Raw genomic sequence first — 23,922 nt, 5'->3', positions numbered from 1 at the left:
GCGCGTTTCGTTTATCTCAAGTGTCAAATTCATGTTGCAATATCTCGGGATGTAACTGACCTATTGCGATGAAACAAACGCCATTACTTATGTGATTTTTCATGTTAACGATTGCACACGAAATAATACAGGGTGCCCATTTAAAAAAATGTAAGTTGATGTTGAAAATACTATTTTCCTACGTTTTAGACTGGCTCATAGTATTTACATTAATTAGCCCCTTCCCTGTCTTCATGCCTGTGAAAGTCATTTTTCAATATCTCTTCTTGTTCCGGATATATCTGCGGTGAAAGGTTTAAGTGGGCCACCCTGTATGTATATATAATACGGTGTGCAAGAAGAAGGGGGAGAAAATAAAGTGGATATACAGTAATATACAAAGTGGTGGACGTTATCCAGAATAAAATGAAAATTAATTTCAGTGAAGTTGACATAGATGATGCGGAAAGGTTAGGTAATATGAGAGGACACAGACCAATTAAAGTGAAATTGTTATCTACCTTGATGGCAGACATAGTGCTAAGAAACATGGGTAGTTTACAAGGTGAGAAAAACTGGGCGAAAAGAGACAGGTAGAAGAAAGCAGGAACAGCGTATCCCTTAATGTATTTAATAAGGTATTACAAGTTTCAGAGATAACTATTAGGCACGCCGATAGAACGATGAGAGGAGGTCTATTGTGATGGCTTATGGGATCACACAAAAATCTTTTGAGTGCTAGTAATCAAGAGATATTAAAGCAAGGGAATGAACAAAATTCTTTTTTGGTTAGTGGTTTTATGTTGCACTGACACAGATAGTTCTTACGGCAACGATGGGATAGGAAAGGCCTAGGAGTTGGAAGGAAGCGGCCGTGGCCTTAATTAAGGTACAGCCCCAGCATTTGCCTGGTGTGAAAATGGGAAACCACGGAAAACCATCTTCAGGGCTGCCAGCAGTGGGTAATAAATTAAAAGAAGTTGGCACATAAAGTTATAAAGAGTGTATCAAAGATAAGAAATGGTTGTGTGGACTCACAAGTAGAAAGGTTGTATTAAAAAGATAAGAAACGGTTATGTGGACATACAAGAGGTCATGAATTTTAATAGAAAGTAGAACAGTGTCTGTAGTATAATAAACTGCGAAGACAGCAAGTGGACATGCAAGAGAAATGGGGGCACTAACCAAGTGGTTGACGAAATGTTATGGTTGAATCAGTAGGTCTTGGTATAGTGGGTAATACAAGGCTTGTTGACACAATCAGGTCGAAAGAGGCAGGTTATTAGCCTCTCATTGGGTGCCATGTTGCCGTTCTTATCTCCCAATAGGAGAACTTTTTTCTTTCGATTATATTATTCAGTTGGGTGCCAAGGAGTATTCTTTATTCTTTGTTCATTTGGATATGTCTCCGAGTAGGAGAACAATCCTTGTTTTGACTTGATTGCGTTATTGTTTAATTTTGTATTGCTTGCAAATACCATAGATGCTTGGGTTTGGATATGATGTTATTTTCTCCATCATTAAGATCGATTAGGTTATATACTGTAAGATCTGGAGAAAAATAAATATATGATACTAAAAAAACTAGAAATAACTCTGGACGATTTGCATAACAAAACAGAAAATTTAAAGAAACTGAAAAACATAAAAATTAGATTTAAACCAAAACCAGACAAATGACATATAATGAAAAAGGTATTTATATATGAGGAATAACAGAAAAGATTGGAATGAAAGAAAAGCTACTGGGCAATTTGGAAAGAAAACTTATCACAAATGACCAGAAAATGATTGACTGAAGTTGTCCAATGAGGATGTAAAAGAAGAAGAAGAAGAGAGAAGAAGAAGAATCACTTACCTCATACTTGTTGAAGTAGAAGATGCTCTCGACGATGTTGTGGAACATGACACTGTTTTGCCTCTTAACCAGACACTCACAAATATAATAGTTGATGAGCTCCCGGACCATACGTGCCGGGTCGCGGAGCATGTTGAGCAAGTAGAAGAAAAGGGTGCCTCGGAGCTTCAGGAAGTCTTGTTGCAGGAGACGAATCAGGATGAGCAGAGAGTTGTAGCGGACGTCCACGTGTGGATCCGTCAAACACGAACACATCTTGGGCACCAGGGGTTCAACCATAGCCGTGTATCTCACGCACATGTCAGCTAGCACGTTCATCGTGTTCACCTTGATGGCCAGCCCTTCCACCCTCGTCAGCAGGTTCCCTATCACCGGCACAATCCTCTTTGCAAGCAGGTCGTGTTGAAGGCAGATCTTACCCAGCGTCAGAACCGCAAGAGCTGCAAGCCCTTCTACTTTCCACAGTTCTGAAAACACATACCACTTCAATATACAATCATATTTACTAACATCCAAAAATACTTCAAAAACTTTTAAATTACAAAGAAGAGGGAACAATTCCACGGTAATGGGATCACAATTATAGTGGTATTTTTCATATTCGACGCTGAGCAGCAGCAGCAGCAGCAGCAGCAGTAGTAGTAGTAGTAGTAGTAGTATCCAACAGCATATGGTGAATGAGAACATGTTTTGCTTATTATGCTCTGCACGGCTTTACTTCTAAATTGACAGTTCGCAAAACATGAAGCATCACCTTACCTGTGTTGTCAGCGCTCTACTGTTGCAAGGAACAGCTGATCCAATACAACCACGGCACACAGCCCTCGTAAAATATAATACCGTGCTCATAAATACTGATGAATCAAGAGTGAAAACAAATTCATAAAAACTTAAACTTGGATGTATGCACTTTCTAATAACATCCAACACTACATACAGAATACATACTGTACGCGCACTTTTCAGTGATAGATTTTTGTACTCGGTGAGGAGTAAGAAGGGAGCATTGCCGGTTCCGGTAAATACTGCCAACTGAATCGAAATGAAATCTGAATTGAATCGATAATATGATCGATCGATATGAATTTTCTAAACCTTTATTATCTTAACGCCAACAACTGTGTCACACACACAATATATAATACTATATAATATTTCCCGATGCGAAACGTGTTCCTAGCATGAATTCTACAGTTTGGCTTTGCTGTGTAAAAAACAACAGTACGAGTACATAAAGTGTACGCCAGATGTCGCACAGCGATGATGAGCGATTCTAAGTTTGTGTTTCATAGGTTGCCAATACGAATCTCGAAGATAACCGAAGTCGACCGATTCAGCACTAGGGTGTAAATCTATCGCTAAAAAGTGCGCAGATAGTAATTAACAATAAAAGACAAGACAAATTACTCTCAACTAACGGCTGACAGCAAGGAGGTTATGGCCTATAAAGGTCACAATCCGCTGATTTCAGTCACATTCTTGCTGCTTGTCTTTCCCGAATTACATTGAGACATGGTATACACAGACAAACTTTACACTAACCGACACATGGGTGTAAATAAAAATACAGTTACACTGCTCCTAAATCTATAAAAAGCTATAGGCTATTTTACTAATTTATGCTATGAAAACTGTAGACTGCACTATACTGGAGAGATGAAAACTAGATGTACTGTAACAGTGTGAAAAACACAAATTAATTATTAAAGAAAATGCAAAGGATCGCGAACCACACCAAATATCATACATGTTGAACGAGGTAACTTAACCATGTGGTGAATGTACACAATACAGTTGGCAACTAGATTTTGAGACTGCGCTCAACCAATATAAATTGATATGGATGGCAGCTTGGGATTGGCTGGATTTCTTTGTTTCTGTGTGCAGCCACCAGATAGAGTGAAAATCTGACAAAACATCAATTCAGAAGCTATAACGTTCAGCGTATAGATCATTTAAGAAGTTGTGAATCCTTTTTACTGTTGTATATAAATGTGTTCAAAATCCTGGTAATGGAATTATAGGAGAAAGAATCTAATGTTTTACCTTTATTCAAAGGTGGATCAAATTTAAACAAGATTAATTAAAACACAAAATAACAATATTTGCAGTTACAACTCCATCAAGTATACATCACTTTTCTACATAATCTCCCGCTTTAGAAATGCACTTAGCCCAGCGTACTGGCAGCTTCTTGATGCCCTTATCATAAAAAGAGCGAGGTTCGTGTCACCAGCCAATTGCACACAAAGTCTTCCATGGCTGCATCATCCTCAAATCGTTTGCCCTCTATAGGTCTTTTCTACTCTGAAGGTGGACGGCCTACATGCTGTCAGGGGAAGCGGGGAGCATGGGGCCGACCAATCCAGCACGACGTGAGAGGCTGTTAAGGGAAAGAGACAGAGGCCACTATTACAACGTTGCCAGGAGTGCCCGCACGCGTGTTAAAGTTGTGTTGAAATCCACATAACTTTGAAATACAGAGCTTCGTATGAAATAGTTTGAGTATGGCCTGTTGATGAGTTTTATTCTTTTTTATTTATTGATTTTTAATATTTTATTATATCTTCGACGTAGTACGATACGAGTTAATTAATAATGCATATAAAAAGTGCATTGATAACAGACCGAAAAACAATTCGTTCAAAAGTACAGAGTTACACAACACATTTGTCCAGTGTCGGGTATTCACCGTTTACGTAATACCGTAACTGAGGAGAGTCCTTTATGGAATCCGTCGATTGCCTTTGTTATACAGTTCCTTTTGATTCGTTTACGCGGTGATTGAAATGAGATGGAACCAGATGACTAGGTAGGTAATGTCTTTACCTTCCTTTACTATACGCTGAACGGTTCGCGCACTAACTTGACAAGCTTCCGACACTCTCTGTTGCACTCTATGAAAGGCCCATTATTTTCTGCTTCCTTTTGAAAATATTCATTAACATTGCTGATCATTTCTCTACCCTGGCTCCTTATCTCCTTCCTCTTCGCCATTGTAAGATATATAGTGCAGTTATTACATACAACATAGAGCAATGCAAATAGAAACAAACTACCATCACATCATATGTCACGAACACGCCAATCGAAGAATGCAGTAAAGGACGTGGCAAGAATTATTCATAAAACAAGAATTACCCTAAAACAAACTCGTCAAGTAAGCTCTTTGTAATACCCACACGCGCACTGCAAAGCTATTCAGCAACACAGCAGTTCGGAGAGCGAAGTGAGCGCGGCAAACTCCCCGGGAGACTGAGTAGTTCACAGCGCCACTGCCAGGCGATCTTTCACCTGATTGGGCAGTGAGATACTGCCCACACCCTAGTTCCCCTGACTGCATTTAGGCCGCCCGCCATCAGAGCAGAAAAGACCTATAGTGCCTCTGTGAGTGGACCAGAGATGGAAATCGCATGGCAATAGGTATGGGCTGTAAGGAGGGTGGTGGAGTGGAGTTCATTCCATTACTTACAATTTCTGGCAAGTGAGAGCAGCAGTATGAAAGTGGGCATTGTTATGAAAGAGAACGACTTCACTGAGCAAGCGGTCGTGTGGCTTGGGTTACGTAGCTGTAAGCTTGTGTTCAGGAGATAGTGGGTTCAAACCCCACTGCCCATAGCCCTGAAAATGGTTTTCCGTGGTTTCAAATTTTCACACCAGGCAAATGCCAAGACTGTACCTTAATTAAGGCCATGGCCGCTTTCTTCCCCCCTCGTAACCCTTTCCTATTCCATCATCGCCATAAGACCTATCTGTGTCGTTGTGACGTAAAGCAAACTCGATTTGGTAGGGTAGATCAAGGGAGACTACTGGCAAAAATGAGTGCAACTGGACTAGACAAAAGAGTGACTGAATGGGTTGCTATATTTCTAGGAAATAGATCTCAGAGAATTAGAGTAGGCAAAACATGATCTGACCCCATAATAATTAAGAGAGGAATTCCTCAAGGCAGTATTACTGGACCTTTATGTTTTCTTACATATTTTTTTTTACACAGTTTATGCTCTCATTAAGCACTTTAATCAGTCATATACAGTAAAGCCTAATAGTATTACAGAGAGTCAACTTTTCAGCTTCTTCTTCTTCTTCTTCTTCCGCTCCCAAAACTACTTCATCCTGTTGGACCTGGCTGCCCTTTGGTTGTCAGTAATGGTGTACTTCCTTCGTTGAAATGTTATGAGTTTTAATCGCAAGTGTTTATTCCTTAGAATTCTCTTCTTTTCCCTGCCTTCAATTTGCAGCATTGATAAATTTAATTCTTCAAAATCATTTAAGATCTCTGTGAACCATGTGTTCTTTGTTTTGTTTTTCCAGAAGTAAGTAAATAACTGCTTCACTACTCCGGTTCTGGCAGTCTGAATATATGACAAAATAGGCAATTCTCCTTTTCCGCATTGTATCTATTATTGATCAGCTTTCACAATATACCACTTCATTAGGTAATAATCTCCACTGGCCATCAACTTGGCGTTTCTTATTGTTGATTGTCCGATGATTCTTCTATGTACTTTCTGCAATTTACTGCTTGTTGATTTAGTGTTCAACTTGAAGAGTGTTTCACAAGCATACATTGCTTTGGGTTTTACAACTGCATTGTAATGTCACAATTTAGCATTCATGGACAGAGTTGTTTTTTTTTGCTGTGCTGTTTTCAGTTTAGATATTCTGCTGTCAATCAATGTTTCCTCTTTGGTGTTCCAGATTATAATTTCTCCAAGATATTTGAACTTATTCACAATCTTAACCTTTTCCGGTCCAACGTCGAGGTGAGCTCGACATCATGGTTTATTGTAACTGGTCCAACGTCGAGGTCACATCGACATTATGTTTCGTTCTACTTGAGAGGTTATTTATTGAAATTCTTTGACCTCATTGAGGTCGATCGATATCCCTGGAGTTTCTAGAGCAAATTTTTGTGCACAAAGGAAGCCGTTCTCTTATCTCAATGGAAATAATACGAGATATATGTAGCCGGGTATCGTCATGGTTACCCGCGGCCTGTCAGCTGTGTTTACATTGAGTAGTGCTGCACACGTGTTGTACTAGGCGTGTTTATCTGTGAATGCGAATTGTCGCAGTTGAATTTACGATATAAAAGCAGCAAATATGAATGAAGAAGAAATACGTATGCACGTTTATTTAGATAGCAGTTACGATGATTATTTATTTGAATTAGACGAAGAGTTTAGAGAACTGTCAAGTGAAGATGAAGGTGTAGTAAACTCCAGCATTGCAAGTCAAACTTCATCGACTGGACCTCTGCGTAAAAAAAAAAAAAGAGAACGGAATGATCCCGGACCATCATATGCTGTTTCTGAATATTCAGAAGAGGAATTTCCAGTGACTGCTACTGCCTCCTATCTGCATCACTCCACTTCAATTTTTATGTTATTTTTCACTTCTGCACTGATGATGAAAATTATTTTGGAAACCAATTCCTAAGCAATAGAATATATGGTAATAATCATAACAATATTATTACAGTTACTAATAAAAGTTCTGAGTTAAATCTGTCTAGGTAAAAATGTGCAAAATTAATTTGGACCAGACTGTTGGAACATGTGACAGAATATTGGACTTGCAAGGGGTTAATTCGTTTGCCATTGTCAAGTTAAATGGCTGGTGTTTCAATTCTGAAGGTCGGCATCGTTTCAGTCTTTTCAAACGAGATTTAGTCAAATTTTTGCAGTAATTTTCTCGAGTTCTTCAATTTTAAATTTAGCTTCTTCCACACTACTTGCTAGTACTGCAAGATCATTTGCGAATGCTAGGCAATGATGTTTGAATGTCATTTCTTTACCCATTCTTGCAAGACTTTCTCCACGGCTCAGTCAAACAATAATGTCAAGAGTCCATCTCCCTGTCGAAGTCCACTGTGGATTTCAAATGGCTCAAACAATTAACCTCTAAAGTTGACTTTCGACGTAGTATTCTTAACAATGATGCCAATAAGACTGAAGAGGTTTTGGTGTAAACCAAATTCATTAAGGACTTTCAGTAGTGACCCACGAAGAATACTGTCATAAAATTTTTCAAAATCAACAAAAGTGATGATAAATCTCTTGTTCCGAACTGTATGGTGTTTCATGATTCACTTTAGACTGATGATTTGATTGGGACAGCTTTGTCCTGGTCGAAATCCTCCCTGATATTCTCCCAGTTCCTGGTCAAGTTGCTCCTGAATTCTTGTATATATAAAATCTATAAAATATATAGATAAAATCTTATAAGTAACATCAAGCAGAGATATACCCTGATAATTACTGGGATCCGATCTATCACCTTTTATGTGCAGTGGCTGGATTATCGCTGTAGTCCATTCCTCAGGCATTTCTTTAGTATTCCAGATGTCTATGTTATGTTTATTTAATTCTGAAGGGTCTGTTTATTTGCATTCTTCCATAGTTCTGCTACCAATTGATTCTCTCCTGCTGCTTTGTAGTTCTTGAGGGAATTTATTGCTTTGATCACTTCATCATAAATTCGCGGTATAACCTTTTCAAGTGGAGTTTTATTTTTTGGGGAAGGATCAAAATCAAATTGAGGTGCCTAGTATCAAACATGGACAAAAGCCATTTTGTTAATTTTTCAGTAGAGCCACATTTTTGTTTCTCTATGTTAAACCCCTGTTACATGTGTGAAAATTTTTGTGTGTCATATTTCCAGCCCTATGAACAAGAAAACCATGATCGACACTTAGGAATTTCAGTCTAAGTCAATGTAAAACACGTTCAAATATGACGATGTCCATTTCTGAAACCGAGATTGGCTTTTGTCCATTTTTGATACAAACATCCATGCAATTGTCCACTTTTGAAACGAACTATCCCAATATTTGGAAAAAAAGTTGCAGGATGACACGGAAGTCAACTTCCATTTTAAAAGAAATATAATTAAAATATGAAAGAAATAAGACTATTCTTATACTTTGTTAGCATTTTTAACATTCATTTCAGTTCTTGCTTCACTGTATTTCTGGGCAAATAACCTCTGGTTCATCATAATGGCCTTCGAAACAATCACATTCATAAATAATCATTAACACCTTGTTCATTTCCACTACAAATGTTCTTATTGATGACTTCGACATACCACTTAAGAGAGACATTAATGTCCAATCTTTTCCGAAGTGCTTTCCTAGTAAATTTGTCAACATCTTTAAGTTTCTGTGGGTTTACATTCATGCCAATATCAGAAGTAAAGGATTTATTAACATTAGACTTACCTGCCATGCTTTCGTGATCTTACGCTCAATAACCGTTTCCAAATAGTAGCCTACCTCAACTTTAACTACAACATTGCCTCTTTTCGTGCTCCCGAGTACAATTCTTTTACACTGTGAAATCTTAAAATGAAGTTGACTAGCAGATTTCAGATAAATCTGTGCTTGTTCTTTCCAATTCAGTGGTTCCAAGGTTTGTCCAATCACTTTGACTGTGCCGTACATTTTGAACACCTCAACATATTCATCAGGGCTTACTATGGTCGTCATCTTCTCAAGGTCTTTCTCAATTATTCCAAAAATCCTATCTGGAGGCAAATATGAGTGTCCAGTAACTGGAAATACCAGTTTTAATTTGTCAACAGGGTGAATACGTTGTAAGGCACTTTGGACTGTTCTTATTTTGGCCGGCGCAGCCATCAGCAATCAACTTGACTGAAGTGAAGCCTTGTAAATCATTAGATCGTAACTCATTGACAACCGCTGATGCTATTTCGTTTGATAATTTCTTTCCCTCATTCTCCAGCCATGTATAAACTGACGCATTATCAGGGCACAGTTTGGACATAGGACATTAAAAACAGTCCTCCTCTTTTTTCCTTAAGATGTCGATAAAAATTCTCTGGTCCCCATGACAGTTTGATAATGAAATTGAAATAATAAATAAGGTAGTTCAATCTATTCAATACAAATAAATATGAAATGTAGTGGTACATTCCTATTTAATTATAAGCGGAAGCGGTACCCGTTTCGACCTCAATCCGGGTCATTATCAGCCAAATAAAACGCAAAAAACAATGCATAGGTAAGAAAGAAATTAAAGATCAAGTCCCCACAAAAACAATTGAAGAGGCAAAATAAAACAACAGGGATAGGCACTGTAAAATTCAGAAGAAGTAGAAGGTAAGTCGCTTAAAAGAAGCAAGGCGCAATCTTCTGAACAGCAGCATAGCACACGCAAAGTTCGGCATTGTCTCATAATGTTTACGAGAAGCGGAGAACAGTTAAATGAGCCAGCTTGCATACACTATCAGGCGCGAAGTCACAACACAATCCAACAAATGTGAAGATCCAAAATTGTGCAGAAGCCGAAGACGAGTAGCTCAATTGAAGTAAATTGCCAGCTCCCGAAGATCAGCGCGACATATTCAACGTCAGGCACTGTGCTTTCAAACGCCGACTGAACTTGATGAATAGCTTAATGATCCAGTATTTGCTTTGGTCGCGAAAATGTACATATATATATACACATATAATACAATTCAATATAATTGAAATATGTAACTAGGATTTTGTAGATCTTTTAGAACAGTTGACGTAAAAAAGAATTGTGAAGAGAAAAATGGTAAAAAGCGCAATACCGGAAACAAATGAAAAACATATATACACAGTGCGCTATTTCTTGAAGATAAAAATTCAGGTCGTAACTGAAGTAGTCAAAGTCAGCGCAAGGCATGAGTTTAAATTTGAATGTGAAGACCCAAAATGCAGGTGGCAATGTAGTATATTAGTATACAATTCAATTCGGAAAGTAGGTTTTATTTTTAGAGAGGTGAAAAGAAAAGATAGGATACGTTGATAAAGGAAGAGGATTAGTAGATAAGAGAAGATTAAAAGAATTTGAAGTTAAAAGATGATGGGAAAGGATAAAATAGGGAAATAAAGGAGGAGTAGTTTAGGGTGGGTTAGGAGGTAGAAAATGTGAGTAGGAAGTTTGTAAGGCATGGAAAATGGAATTCGGGTTTAGAAATTTAGAATTTTTGAGAAGAAGAATTAGGAAGTCAAATAGGATATTTGGTTTTTCAGAAATGTCGCTTAAATTGAAATTAGGGTTGAAGTATTGGTCAAGGTGAATAAAACAATCTTCAGTAGTGTTTAGGAGGGGGCCTTTGTTAAAGATTTTAAGTATTTTTATATCTTTTTCAATATTAGTGAAATTATGCTTGGAGTCTTGTATGTGTTGTCCTATAGTGGAGAATCTGTTGTAGTTAATGGCATTGATATGTTCGGAGTATCTGATGTTAAAGTTGCGGCCAGTTTGTCCGATGTATGAGGAGCTGCAGTTGTTACATTTGAATCTGTATACTCCAGATTTAGAAAAAGCATTAGATTTATTTAGTGCTTTAGAGTTGTGTAATATATCAAGATTTCTGTTATTGGTTCTAAAAGAAATTTTCATGTTGTGTTTTTTAAGAACATCAGTTATTTTATAAGCATCTTGAGTGAAAGTGAAAGTAGAAAATGCAGTGGGTTTTGTTTTGTCTTTTGATAACGTAGTTTTAGGACGGTGTTTGAATTTGTTGATGATACGGTTTATGAAAGAGTTGTTAAAGCCATTAAATTTAGCGATATTACAGATGGTGTTCAATTCGTTATTTAAATCTTTTTTAGACATAGGGGTGTTGAAGGCACGAAAAATTAGGCTGTTATAAGTAGCACGTTTATGTGCTTGAGGATGTGAAGAATCTTGCCGTATTGTGGTTGCTGTTTGGGTTGGTTTTCTGAAAATTTTGTAAGTTAAAGAAGAAGGATATCTAGTTATAGTTAAATCTAGAAAATTTAGAATTTTGTTGTGTTCTGATTCAAGGGTGAATTTAATGTTAGAGTCAATGTAGTTGAGAAGAAGTACTGTAGAGGCTGCGTTGGTTGATTCTTCATTTAAGATTACTAATGTGTCATCAACATATCTGATATTGGTTCTGATATCTGGCCCAAGCACGCAATATCTGCTCAAAAAGGAGTTCCACAGGTGGTTTCCGAATGTTGCCTGTTGGAGTAAGTTCGTACACACTTTCCGTCATAGAGCTCTGATAGAGTTTTCGCACATTGTCCTTAAATGGTTTATTTATCGAAAGTCCAAGGGTTGAAGTCCACCAGGAATCACAGCCAAATTGGTTTTCATGGTTTTGAATAAATTCTTAGTGTCTTCCGTCAGGTGGCCACAAAAACTGTCTATTACGAGAAGGACCAGGCATCGAAGGAGGGACCCTGCTCGATATCCCCAAAACGTTCATATCCAATCTTGTACGAATGACGTGTCCATCCACCATTTTTCCTGGATATGAACATGGATCCCTCGCAAAAATTTTACTTTCGGCATTTTTTTTCGCTTTAGATGCAAGCTTTCTGCCATCAGCTGTTACAGCAAGCATTACAGTGCATCATTGTTTTTTGCTTCCCGTACTGCGTACAATAACACTCGATGTCCCTTTTGTATCGATTGTTCGACATTGTGGCATGTCGAAACTTATTTGCGTCTGATCTGCATTTCCTATTTGGGAGAGCAAATATTCCTTAACTTTACACTTCTCAATCACAAAGGGGTGAAAATCAATTACTTTTTGGTTGAAATAATTTGGCATTCCTTGTCATAATGTTGTTCTTCGTCGAAGAGAGAGCCCATTTCTCTCAGCCTAATTAATCATCTAACCTTAAAATCCAATACACTGATTCCACGTGGAGCAGGTATTTCTAGTCTTTTAAAATACAGCATTTTGTGAGAAACGGCTATCCATCGGTGCGTAACGAAATCACATATTTAAGTAGATCCTTCTCTACTTCCCACTTTTTGGTTCGCAAAATGTTTTGGAGACTTGCTGTTTGCTTGAAGAGCATCTTTGTTTCCGCCAGCAGCGCATGTTACATTCGGAAACTGAATACTTGCGGCCTGCTGCCCTATTCCCGTATGTTTCAGCGTAACTGATCACTGCATGTTTATACGATGCCATATTACTCGAATACTTGCTCAATGTAGATTAATAAACAGTTTTCAGATCACAGAAAGTACATGTACCGCACCCAAAACACTCGTAAAATATGTTTGTTTGTAAGACTGGAATAGTGTGTCACTAGCCACTTCTGCGCTGATTCACTCACTGAACTAGCGCAGTGGCATTTCCTACCGGTTGATAACAGCATGTTGCCCAGTATTTGGAATTCCCGGTTTTGCAATACGAAGGTTGCTACTCGAGTAGCTGAAATCTTTATTTCGAAACGCATCCGAAGCTGCATGATTGATGTTCGAACAAGTGGGTGTCAAATACGGGAACATTTCTTTTTCTCCACTTTGCACCCAAAAATATTGGGATGCATAAATTATGCAATGGCGTTAATTATTCAAGAAAACAGGGTATTATAACTAGTGGACTGAGATTGTTTTATGTCTCCGTTTAGGTGTTAACTTAGGACTTTCACTTTGTAAACTTCTTTGTAGTAATCTCTATCTATGGCTACAGGGTCAATTTGAAAGTCCCCCAAATTTACATTAGGACATTTTCAAGTCATTAATTTGTGTGGTTGTCTCTTAAATCTTGTGGTTTCCAGAATAAGTCCATGGTCTTTACAGAGTTCATTTAATCTTTGCCCATTTTGGTTTGTGATTTTATGAGCTGGCCATCTTCCCACTACTGTATGATATTTTCTTTCTTGCCCTATTTTTGCACTGCAATCTCCAAGCAAGGGTTTAATGTTTACATCAGGGATGTAGATTTCCAGTTCTTCCCAAAATTTGTCAGTTTCTTCTTTTTCCTTGGCATTTTTGTCATTTGTTGGGGCATGGACATTTATCAGAGTATAAGTTTTATTCCTCACTTTAATTGTTAATGTTGCCATTCTTGTGAGAAGTCCTTGACTGAGTCTATTATACTGTTATGGATTAGGAATCCCATACCCAATTGGGGAAACATTCTTCAGTACTCTTCTTCCTGAAGGGCAACTGTAAAGGCGATATCCTGCAGATTCTATTGGATCTTGATCCGTATTCCTAAGTTCGTGAAGAGCTGTTATTAAAATTTTATGTTGACCCATTATATCAGTTAAATGTTTCATCTTGCCAAGTTTTATTAGGGAGTTTATGTTGAGTGTGGCAAAATTAGAAAATTTCCCAGGCTTGTTGAATTTAAGCATTCTCTTAGTTTGTGGCGGCTGCATGCTCCTTTGGGCTTCCAGACTCGCCTTGCTCTTCTACGTGAAAACCCCACCGTATCCGAATGGTGCCTTTGCTCGGATTGGCGATGTTGTATGTCCGAACCGGTGGATTAATTCGTTAGAAGAATTTTCATGATTGGCTGATTGTCTGATCATTACGATCAAAACATTTCTGACCGAGGTCAGGGTTTACGATTCTAGATGTGATCTAGAAAGGTGATTGGTGAGATATGAATTGGTGATTAATGAGGTTGTGAAGTGTGTGTGTGGCCCGCGAGAGCTATTTTATTTCGCTCAAGTCTGCCGGTATACCGGTGAGTACCCTATCCACCATCTGGGATGCACCACAGATCATTTATATTGGTATTATAAAATTTATTCGGAAAAAAATATTTCAGATTCCCTATTGGAATCAACGTCTATAACACCTCTCCGCCTATTACAACATCGTAACAGGTTTGTGAGCTTTCTTATGTATATATAAATGATACGAGTAAAGAAGTGTAATCAGAGATAAGGCTTTTAGCGGATGATGTTATTCAGTATAGAGTAATAAATTATAAGTTTGTGAGAAACTGCAAAATTAACTTAATAATGTTGTGAGATGGACAGTAGGCAATGGTAGGATGATAAACGGGGTTAAAAGTCAGGTTGTTTCACAAATAGGAAAGTCCTCTCAGTTTTAATTATTGCATTGATGGGTTGAAAGTTCCTTTTGGGGATCATTGTAAGCACCTAGGAGTTGATATAAGGAAAGATCTTCATTGGGGTAATCACAGAAATGGGATTGTAAATAAAGGATATAGTCTATGCACATGGCTATTAGGGTATTTAGGGGTTATAGTAAGGATGTAAAGGAGAGGCCATATAAGTCTCTGGTAAGACCCCAACTAGAGTATGGGGCACTCACCAGGATTACTTGATTCAAGAACTAGAAGAAATCCAAAGAAAAGCAGCTCAATTTGTTCTGGGTAATTTCTGACAAAAGAGTAGTGTTACAAAAATTTTCAAAGTTTGGACTGGAAAGACTTGGGAGAAAGGAGACAAGCTGCTCAACTCAGTGGTATGTTCCGAGCTGTCAGCGAAGAGATGGCGTGGAATGACATTAGTAGACGAATAAGATTGTGTGGTGTCTTTAATAGTAGGAAAGGGCACAATATGAAGATAACATTGGAATTCCAGAGGGCAAATTGGGGCAAATATTAATTTATAGGAAGGCAAGTTAGGAATTGGAATAACTTACCAAGGGATATGTTCAATAAATTTCCAATTTCTTTGCAATAATTTAAGAAAAAGCTAGGAAAATAATAGATAGGGAATTTGCCACTGCCCTAAATTGTGATTGATTGAAAAAGCAAAAAAAGACTTTTTGTGTTGTTTAGTAGTGTTGTTTGCAGCGATAAGCAAGTCTAGCCTCACTCAAAAGGTCACTGTAATACACTGCAGTGATGGTGCGGCAAACATGCAACAAATCAATATACAAAACGTGATGCCAGTCAAAAAATTACAATTGCAAGCACCTTGCTAGCTGACAGTCTAGTCTTGGCTTTCACTGGAGATGCCTTGTCCTGCTTTCACCACTCCTTACTGGCTTATTTTCACATGGACGTACAGTCTCATTGTAGGTAACAATGTGATTCAAACATGCATCATCCCTTTCATGTGCAAACCTTGGTGAGTGCCCTTCACTAACCTGCAAACGATTCATCTCATATTTTTCAGTCAAAAGTCAAAGGACCTACCAGGAGCACAATTTATGGTAGCCTAGTTCCTTTGTGATGATGGCTTCATAGCTCCCATAACTTAATCAGACCTGAGAAACAATTTTGGAAATCATGAAATGTCGGTCGCCTTCAACGAGATCACAAATGGCATTAATGTTCTCTTCTAATGCTAGTCCGCGGATGACGATCATGGCTGACATCTTCAACCTGATCAAGGCTTTTGTTGAACTCCTTATGCCAAGCAAACACACAAGGTCTAGAAAGTGATCACTGAACTGTGCTTTCAGTCTCCGCAAAATTTCCAGTAGTTTCATGCCTTCATAAGTATGAAACCTGATGATGACGCGCAGTCTTACGTAGTGCCACACGTATGGGTCTGCGAAGGCAAACCACCCGCCATCCCCACCCATATCTTGCAGAAGTCGCTGCTCACTCTCTTCAACATTATATGCTCAGAACACAAAGTCTCATTTAAATCTGATCTATCCTCGCCTCGTATTTAATATCAAAATTCTTTGAATCTACAGTAGACAGGGACTCGTAGATCCTCTCTTTCAATACCGTCTGTACCAGCTGCACTGTATCTAATCTATTTGTTCATATATCGATGTTTGCCATAAAAGTAATGTCATGTAGCGTAACGAAGGCTCTTTGTCATGTGATAAAAATACATCTACAAGTTCTGTACAGCAATGGAATTACATAATAGTAATACAACTTTTTAAACTTCTCAGCTAAACAAGTACTGGAACATTACTGAAAATGACTATAATAATAAGGAACCAACTAAAGAACCTTATAATTATCTAAAGATACAATGAGACACAAAACAATTCCCTACTGGACAACTTAAGGTAAGCAAGACCTGCCTATCTCGCCCATGTTAAATCTTCAAACTTTCGGTGCACTTTACTCAAAATCTGTTTGGGTTAGCCACTTGAAATTTTCAAGGATTACTAGTTAGAGCATTGTCTACAATAATAAGAAGGATAATTGGAAGAAACCAAATACTTTCGTCAGTATGATTTTTTTCTTAAGGTACGATTTTTAAAACTAAAATAATGTCGAAAAATATTTATATTTCATTTTGTATTTTATTTAAAGGCATATCCCTTCTTATTACTGGTAATCAGGATGATGTTGATGCACCAACAAAATTTAATGGACCTATCTTTATTAGTTTTCTTATAAATGGTACCAAAGTAGTGAAAAATATTAAACTGATAAAAATGAGGTTGAAGTTTCTCATTATGATTTGTTAGCTCTGACAATTCTTAGAACATTCCTGCCCCATAACTTGCATCATTTGTGTCCTCCTTAGTCCTCTTAAGGTTTCTGTTCAGTCTTCTGGCCCTTTTACTCATTTCTTCCACCATGCGGTCTGCTTTCTTTATTCGAATGTCATCCATCTCCATTAGGATGTTCAGTGTATTGTACCCTCGGAGAATGTTCAACATCCGCAGCACCTTAGCCCTACCAATATTCCCATCGTTGAAGGATATAACAGCATCACATAGTCCAAACTCGAGTGTAGTATTACCAACAAACACTGTTTTCGGAACTCTGGACCACAGAACATGACTGAATGCTTCATTAACGTTCTGTTGTTTTCCATGCAGGCACTTTTTTAAAGATCTGGGTGTGCCAAATCCCAATATACTGGCTTTATAGCTTCAGCTACAACATGAGGTAACCCGCGGTGCTTATTATTTTGGTCTTTTCTTTTATATTTGCACCATGAATCATCTCCCTTAGGGAAACAGTTTTTGTTTTGATGAACATGAGGGAGATCCAATGACTATTTCAGATCCAGAAACCCTACATGGCAAGCATATGGCGATGTCATTTTTAACCTCCACTACATTGGAACTAGGCCTATCTGTACTTTCACATGAACTAACATTATTTACACCGGGAAGTTTACGTATGTGTCGATTTCCCGTATTCTTCCTCTTTCCAAAAGATTTCAAACGACCCATTCTTCAATACGTCTGTGCAAAATCACAAGGATTATAATACTACAACGATGTTTAGTAACCACTCGTAACATAAACAAGCAATACCGGAAGTTGTCATGGTTACCAACACAAAGTCTATGCTCAACAGAGCAGACCCGAAGTTAGTTCAGAAATCTATGTATAACAGTTCAGAAGTTATACGCAAAAACATAAATCTCTGTAAAAGTGGGCGTTGTCTTTCATGGTGTAGCATAGTAATTTAAATGTTATAAAATGGTCTATTTTCATAATTTTTTTGACTTTTTTAAACCAATTCTTGTTCTCTATATTGTAAACAAATAAAAGCGCCCAAAAAGAATTTTTCTGTTTTTTTTTTCGCCCCAAGAAGGGTCTTTCTTACCTTAAGGCACTAGTAGCACCCCTTCATGTCCACAGTCCGGAAACAGTGACTGAAGGTAACATACTACACTTTAGCAGCTTAGATAAGCACAGAAACATTTCAGTAAGTTTATAGAGTGACGGTTAAATACTAATACAATCATTATCTGTTAATACTTGTTCATTTTATCACCAAACTCTCAATCATTGACAAGTTTGTGCAACGTAAACAATATTGTAAACATATATGTGCATGATTTAAAGTGATTTGATAGAATTTGAGGATGTTCTTGAAGTAAAAAAATGTCATTCTTTGTTTAATATTGTGTATTTTTTGCAAGTATGTTATATAGTGTTATATATTATATTAAACTTGTGGGTTTGACAGACTGCAAAAGCTTTTATGTTACTTAAGAAGAAACGGTCGTTTGATAACTACATACATGTGTATTTTATACTGTAGACATATTGGTGTGTGATGCGGCGAGATCTGCAGCTACAAGTCGCTTGCTCGGCAGGGAACGCGGATATATCCGCCGATTCAAATTATTTATTTTTCTCAGTTGCCTGCAGGGTTTTTTTTTCTTTTTCAGCAGCGTATTCTGGATGAGAATTTTTTCAATTATGTTCTTCCAATACCAATGTGTCATCCACGAGTTGCATCATAAAGAACGCAACTTACATCCGGGCAAGAACGACCTAAAGCCCAATAGCCTAGCACTGAAGCTTTAGCTCATCGCCTAATCGTCCCTTGGATGCAATAATATTGCTGTAGGAGGGATTTCTAGAGATTATGATACTGAACAGACCTCTCTGATGACATTTTAGAACTGTGGCCTGATTTATTATCCCCCGTCTTGTGTTCTTCCTTCACGATTGGAGTGTGTGTTTACCGAGAGTTACACAATATTTATTATCGTACGCATCCATAAAACAGGCACAATTCATCATTTCCGTCCAAACTGCAAAAATCAAGATTCTATTTGATCTTTTTTCTTAGAATTTTTCTGCTAAAATGACTGAAAGGAATTACCAGCCCCCAAAGTTAGAGGAAGATAATTTACTGGCCATGATAAATGAAATGTTGGAATTTAGTGGGGAGATTAGTGATCATAGTAAAGTAAGTTCTACCAAAGGGGAATTCGTGACAGGAACTTACCAGGAATAAGTACTGCAGGCTTGAATGTACAGGGTTCGGGCCCAGCTGATACGAATATTCAGTAGTTGCAAAAAAGACAACACGTGTTCGATTCCAGTTCAAGTTTAAAGATAAAAATTTAATTGTTCCGTATTGAAAAGTATCACAGTTAAAATTAGAATAAGAAATACAGTGATTACATTCTGGTAAGTTCCTGTCATGAATTCCCCTTTGGTAGAACTTACTTTACTATAATCACTAATCTCCCCACTAAATTCCAACATTTCATTTATCATGGCCAGTAAATTATCTTCCTCGAACTTTGGGGGCTGTTAATTCCTTTTAGTCATGAGAATGTAATCACTGCATTTCTTATTCTTTTGTATTGAATAGGTTGAACCTCTTTATTTATTATTTCAATTTTAACTCCAGTTCAAGTAGCGATCATGACAGTGATGACAATAATACTGATTACAATCCAACCAGTGCTAGTTCTTCGTCATCTTATACTGAAAATGGACAAAGAAGGTCCCGTTTTGATCCCAAATTCCATCGTGATGTCAAGGGAGAGTTCTTAGGAAAAACAAAACCGACTAAAATATTTTAATTATTTTTCGATGACAAGATATGCCAGAACATAGCTAAACAGACAAATGATGCCCAACATGAAATCGCACATAAAATCCAGTTTAGTAAGATGAAACGAAGTAGTCGAGATTAAGACCGGGTCAGAAAAAATAAGGACGAAATAAAGATTCTTATGACCATATTGTTGCCATAGGGGATTGTACAGAAACCTAAATTAGGACGCTATATTTCTCGCAATGAATTGTTCATATACGCCTATTTTCTATGAGCTGATAACACAGAAGAGATTTTTTTTCTCGCCGGGCTGAGTTGTCCAGACGGTTGAGGTACTGGACGGCCTTCTGACCCCAACTCGGCAGGTTTGATTCTGGCTCAGATGGTGGTATTTGAAGGTATTCAAATTCGTCAGCCTCTTGTCAGTAGATTTACTAGCATGCAAAAGAACTTCTGTGGGACTAAATTTTGGCACCCCAGCATTTCTGAAAGCCGTTAAAGTAGTTAGTGGGACGTAAAGCCAATAATATTATTATCATTATTATTAGATTTTCCTCCTCAGCATTTTACATATCTCTGACAATGAGGTGAATAATGGACAAATTCCTCCCAAAATGTACAAGATAAATCCAGTATTTGTCCATCTGTTGGCAAAATTTTTGGATGGCAAATTGTCAATTGAGGTGAACCATCCATCCATACCAAGAAAATGATAGCGTTTTGGAATGGAAAAATACAAATTATGCGAAGCCGAGACAGTTTATATAAAATGATCCGTTTCCGTGTATATCATAATGAACAGCTGTAACAGGCATAACACGGCGCAGACTGTAAATACTGTAAATATTACCTGTAGTGTAGAGCAATATATTCCATGTGTGTCATTTATGAATTGTAGGTATATAAACTTGATCCCTCAAAAGCGCTGACCAACATAACAGAAAATTTTGTGAGTATTATAATTTATTCTATTGTAAAACTTTTATGTACATGTAAACTTTGTAAAGCTATAATTTACATAAACAGAAACATTTATTTCCAGGCAGGGATTGTTAGTAAACTGCTTAAAATATTCAGGTAAATGTTACTGTATAAACGAAAACCAGAGCTTTGCTATTAGGAATAAGCAACCTCGATATCACAGAGTGAAAGCACTTAGTACGTTCTTGCACTAAGTATTGAAAAATTGAAATAACAGGATTTTTCAACAATTAAATACATTATATTCAAGTAAATATTTCTCTTCGGGCCCTTCAATAGTTCATTTTAGTCTAAGATTGTTTTTAATCAGGTAATTAAATATTTTCTTCAATCAGGGAAAACGCTCCCCACCTGGGGGTGAAATGGTGTGTACCGAGCTCCCTGCTTAAGGGGTTAAGAGTATTGATCTTGAAACGAAAATAAACATAATAAGGAGCAAACATTATAATAATTGAAGATAAAAACAGTCGTGAGGGAGCCAGGTTTTGAACCTGGCTGTGCCCTAGCACCATGTTGCCATAAGACAGAGGCATAACATTTCATAATTGCTCCTTGACACAACACCGTAATTGTGAATACCTCTAAGTTATTGATGCCCTAAATTACATATCACTTTAAACCATTTGTATAGTCCTTTCATCTCTTCACTAAATCAGTGCTGTACGGTGCCTCAATAGTCCTAGAACTCGCCTGAGCCAATAGTTGCACCACTTGTACCCAAAACGTGCAGGAGAGAGAGTACTTACGAGGATGACACTGCTTCTCAGTCATGAAAATATAGAGGATATTTTCCACTGTGCGCAACTTGATATGTCCAGGACACACCTGGACAACATCTCCGAGAAGCACCAATGCCTTAGTGTACTGCTCCATGTTGACTGACACAACCATCTTCTCTACGGGGGAGTGCTGGTTGATGTATGCCTCACACAGCTGGAACATATTTTACACACGTAAACCAAACAAGCTTTCTTTATGCTGTTGTCTGCGCTACTTCGGGTTGTTGTGCCATGCCCTGGGTGCAAAGCAGGCATTGTCAAGGCTGCAGTAAGGATGTGGCACAACAGCCCTAAATACCACGGACGACAGCATCAGCTCCAGTTGTAAGAGTCCTAAGAAACAAGTTTTCTTCAGCTTATAATGCCCAACTTAACATAAACCAAGAAGTAGATTGGCTTAGCAAGAACAGTGAAAGGCTGGGGGAAAAAAAAAAGTGAAATGGACATATTTATACCAAATTACAAACACAAATTAAACTAACTGCAGTAAACTCCCAGTTATTGAAATACACAGACAATCCAATTCAATGAAAATCCACGGAATAAGTTGAATTTCTTCACACACACTGTACTGGTTTACTTGAACAACTGAACAAGCAGGTCATCTAATTCATAGCTGCCTCTGTCGATCAGTGGTAGAGTGCTGGCCTCCGGATACCAAGATAGCGGGTTTAAACCTGGCAGAGGTAGTCGGATTTCCGAAGGGCGGAAAAGTGTTCATTCAACACTCCATGTCGTAAGATGTTGGCGCATAAAAGATCTCTAGTGACACATTTGGAGTTCACCCAACAAAATTAATTAAAAATATCTCATCCATAGATGGCCAAGAGAGTAAACTGGAACATCGAAATTGATAAGCAGACAACCAGATGGCATCGAATTGAAATGTATGCACACGGTAGCTGAGGCCATATGATTATTATCATCTAATTCTTCCAATGTAGATTTTGTAGATTTTTAAAACCTGTTATGTTTTGAAGGTTCACCAATATCACTGTTCCACAAAATATCCTCAAGCTTTCCTTTCCTTAAAAATTGCAGACATTCTACAATCAACCATCAATTTGGCAGCCGACTCTTCCTTCTTGAATTTTTCTTCTTTTTTCCCCATAACTTCCAATTTTTACTTTAATGTCAAAACTTTATTTTACATTTTTCTGTACTGATGATTTAGGTAATCTATGCGTTCAGCAACCATCTGCTGACATTTTTAGTTGGTGCTATTTAGGCTACCATTGCATCAATTTTGATGTTCCATTTTATTGTACCAGATGACAGAGTAAAATGGATCTCTCTTGGGTGAACTATGGCTGAGTTTTTAATTAATTTTCATGGGTAAATATCAAATGTGTCGCCAGAGATCATTTACATGCAGATACTGCACAATATGGAGTATAAAATCTGACTGCCTCAGCCGGGTTTCAGCCTGCTTTCTAGGGATCCAGAGAGCGGCGCTCTACCACTGATCCTATGACGAGATAGAACTGAATCAGTCCTCAGCCCGAAGGCTGGTTGGATCCTTGACAGCTCCACTTTTACCTGTCATAGATGGCCTAGACATCACTGAAGAGGTGTACCGGGGAAATGAGGAGTGAGGTATACTCCGCACTGCTTTACTTCTAAATTGACATTTTGGCTCTGTCTGGTGGTTATGCGCCGAAGCATAGACATCCAACCAATCCCAAGCTGCCATGCACTTCGACTTATATTGGCAGAGTGCAATCTTGAAACCTAGTTTCCAACTCTAATATTTAAATTCACCCTGTGGTTAATCTATCTCGCTCAGCGTGTGCGGTATTCAGTACGGTTCACGATCTTTTGCATTTTTCTTCAGTAATTAGTGTTTTTCATATTAGTCTTTATCTCTCTAGCATAGTACAAATAAGCGTAGTTAACAGTTTAGCATAGCATAAGTTAGTACAATACAGGTTTAGTAGTTCAGTATACCTGTAGTTTCATTTATGCCCGTGTGTTGGTTAATGTACTTAGTTCGTGTGTGTTTAGCATGTCTCAGTGCAGTTCAGGAAAGACAATTGGCAAGAAAGTAACTCTGAGATCAGTGGAGTGTTCCCTTTGTAGGCCATAATCTCCTTCCTGCGTCAGCCATTAGCGGTGAGTGGCGTGTTATTTCCTCATTCTCTTTTGTTGTTAATAACATATCCTCTTTTTAGTGTTATTATACTCCGCACGGCTTTACTTCTAAATTGACACTTCACAAAACAAATGAGCATTGCCTTACTTCTGTTGCCAGGACACTACCGCCATGCAAACAGCTGATGCAATATGACCGCGGTACACAGCCCTAGTAAAATGTAATGCAGTATTCAGAAAAGCTAATGAATCGAGACTGGAAACAAATTCACAAAAACTACACATACTAACAACATCTAACACTAA

The 23,922-nt window shown here is 37.9% G+C and overlaps 1 protein-coding gene across 1 annotated transcript in view; it reads right to left on the bottom strand.

Moving 5' to 3' along the window:
• LOC136856801 (condensin-2 complex subunit D3) overlaps nucleotides 1-23,922 on the bottom strand; it is a 180,910-nt gene that overhangs the window by 68,687 nt on the left and 88,301 nt on the right. The window contains exons 8-9 of the mRNA XM_067134918.2: nucleotides 21,493-21,679; nucleotides 1,838-2,304 (exon numbers count right to left, since the gene is read on the bottom strand). Coding sequence (XP_066991019.2) covers nucleotides 1,838-2,304; nucleotides 21,493-21,679 — 654 coding nt within the window. The remainder of the gene's footprint in view (nucleotides 1-1,837; nucleotides 2,305-21,492; nucleotides 21,680-23,922) is intronic.

Source organism: Anabrus simplex, chromosome 1 (genome assembly GCF_040414725.1).
Source record: "Anabrus simplex isolate iqAnaSimp1 chromosome 1, ASM4041472v1, whole genome shotgun sequence".
Lineage (NCBI taxonomy): Eukaryota > Metazoa > Arthropoda > Insecta > Orthoptera > Tettigoniidae > Anabrus > Anabrus simplex.
The sequence above is the reverse complement of the archived record's forward strand: the minus strand, read 5'-3'. Positions and strand labels throughout refer to the sequence as shown.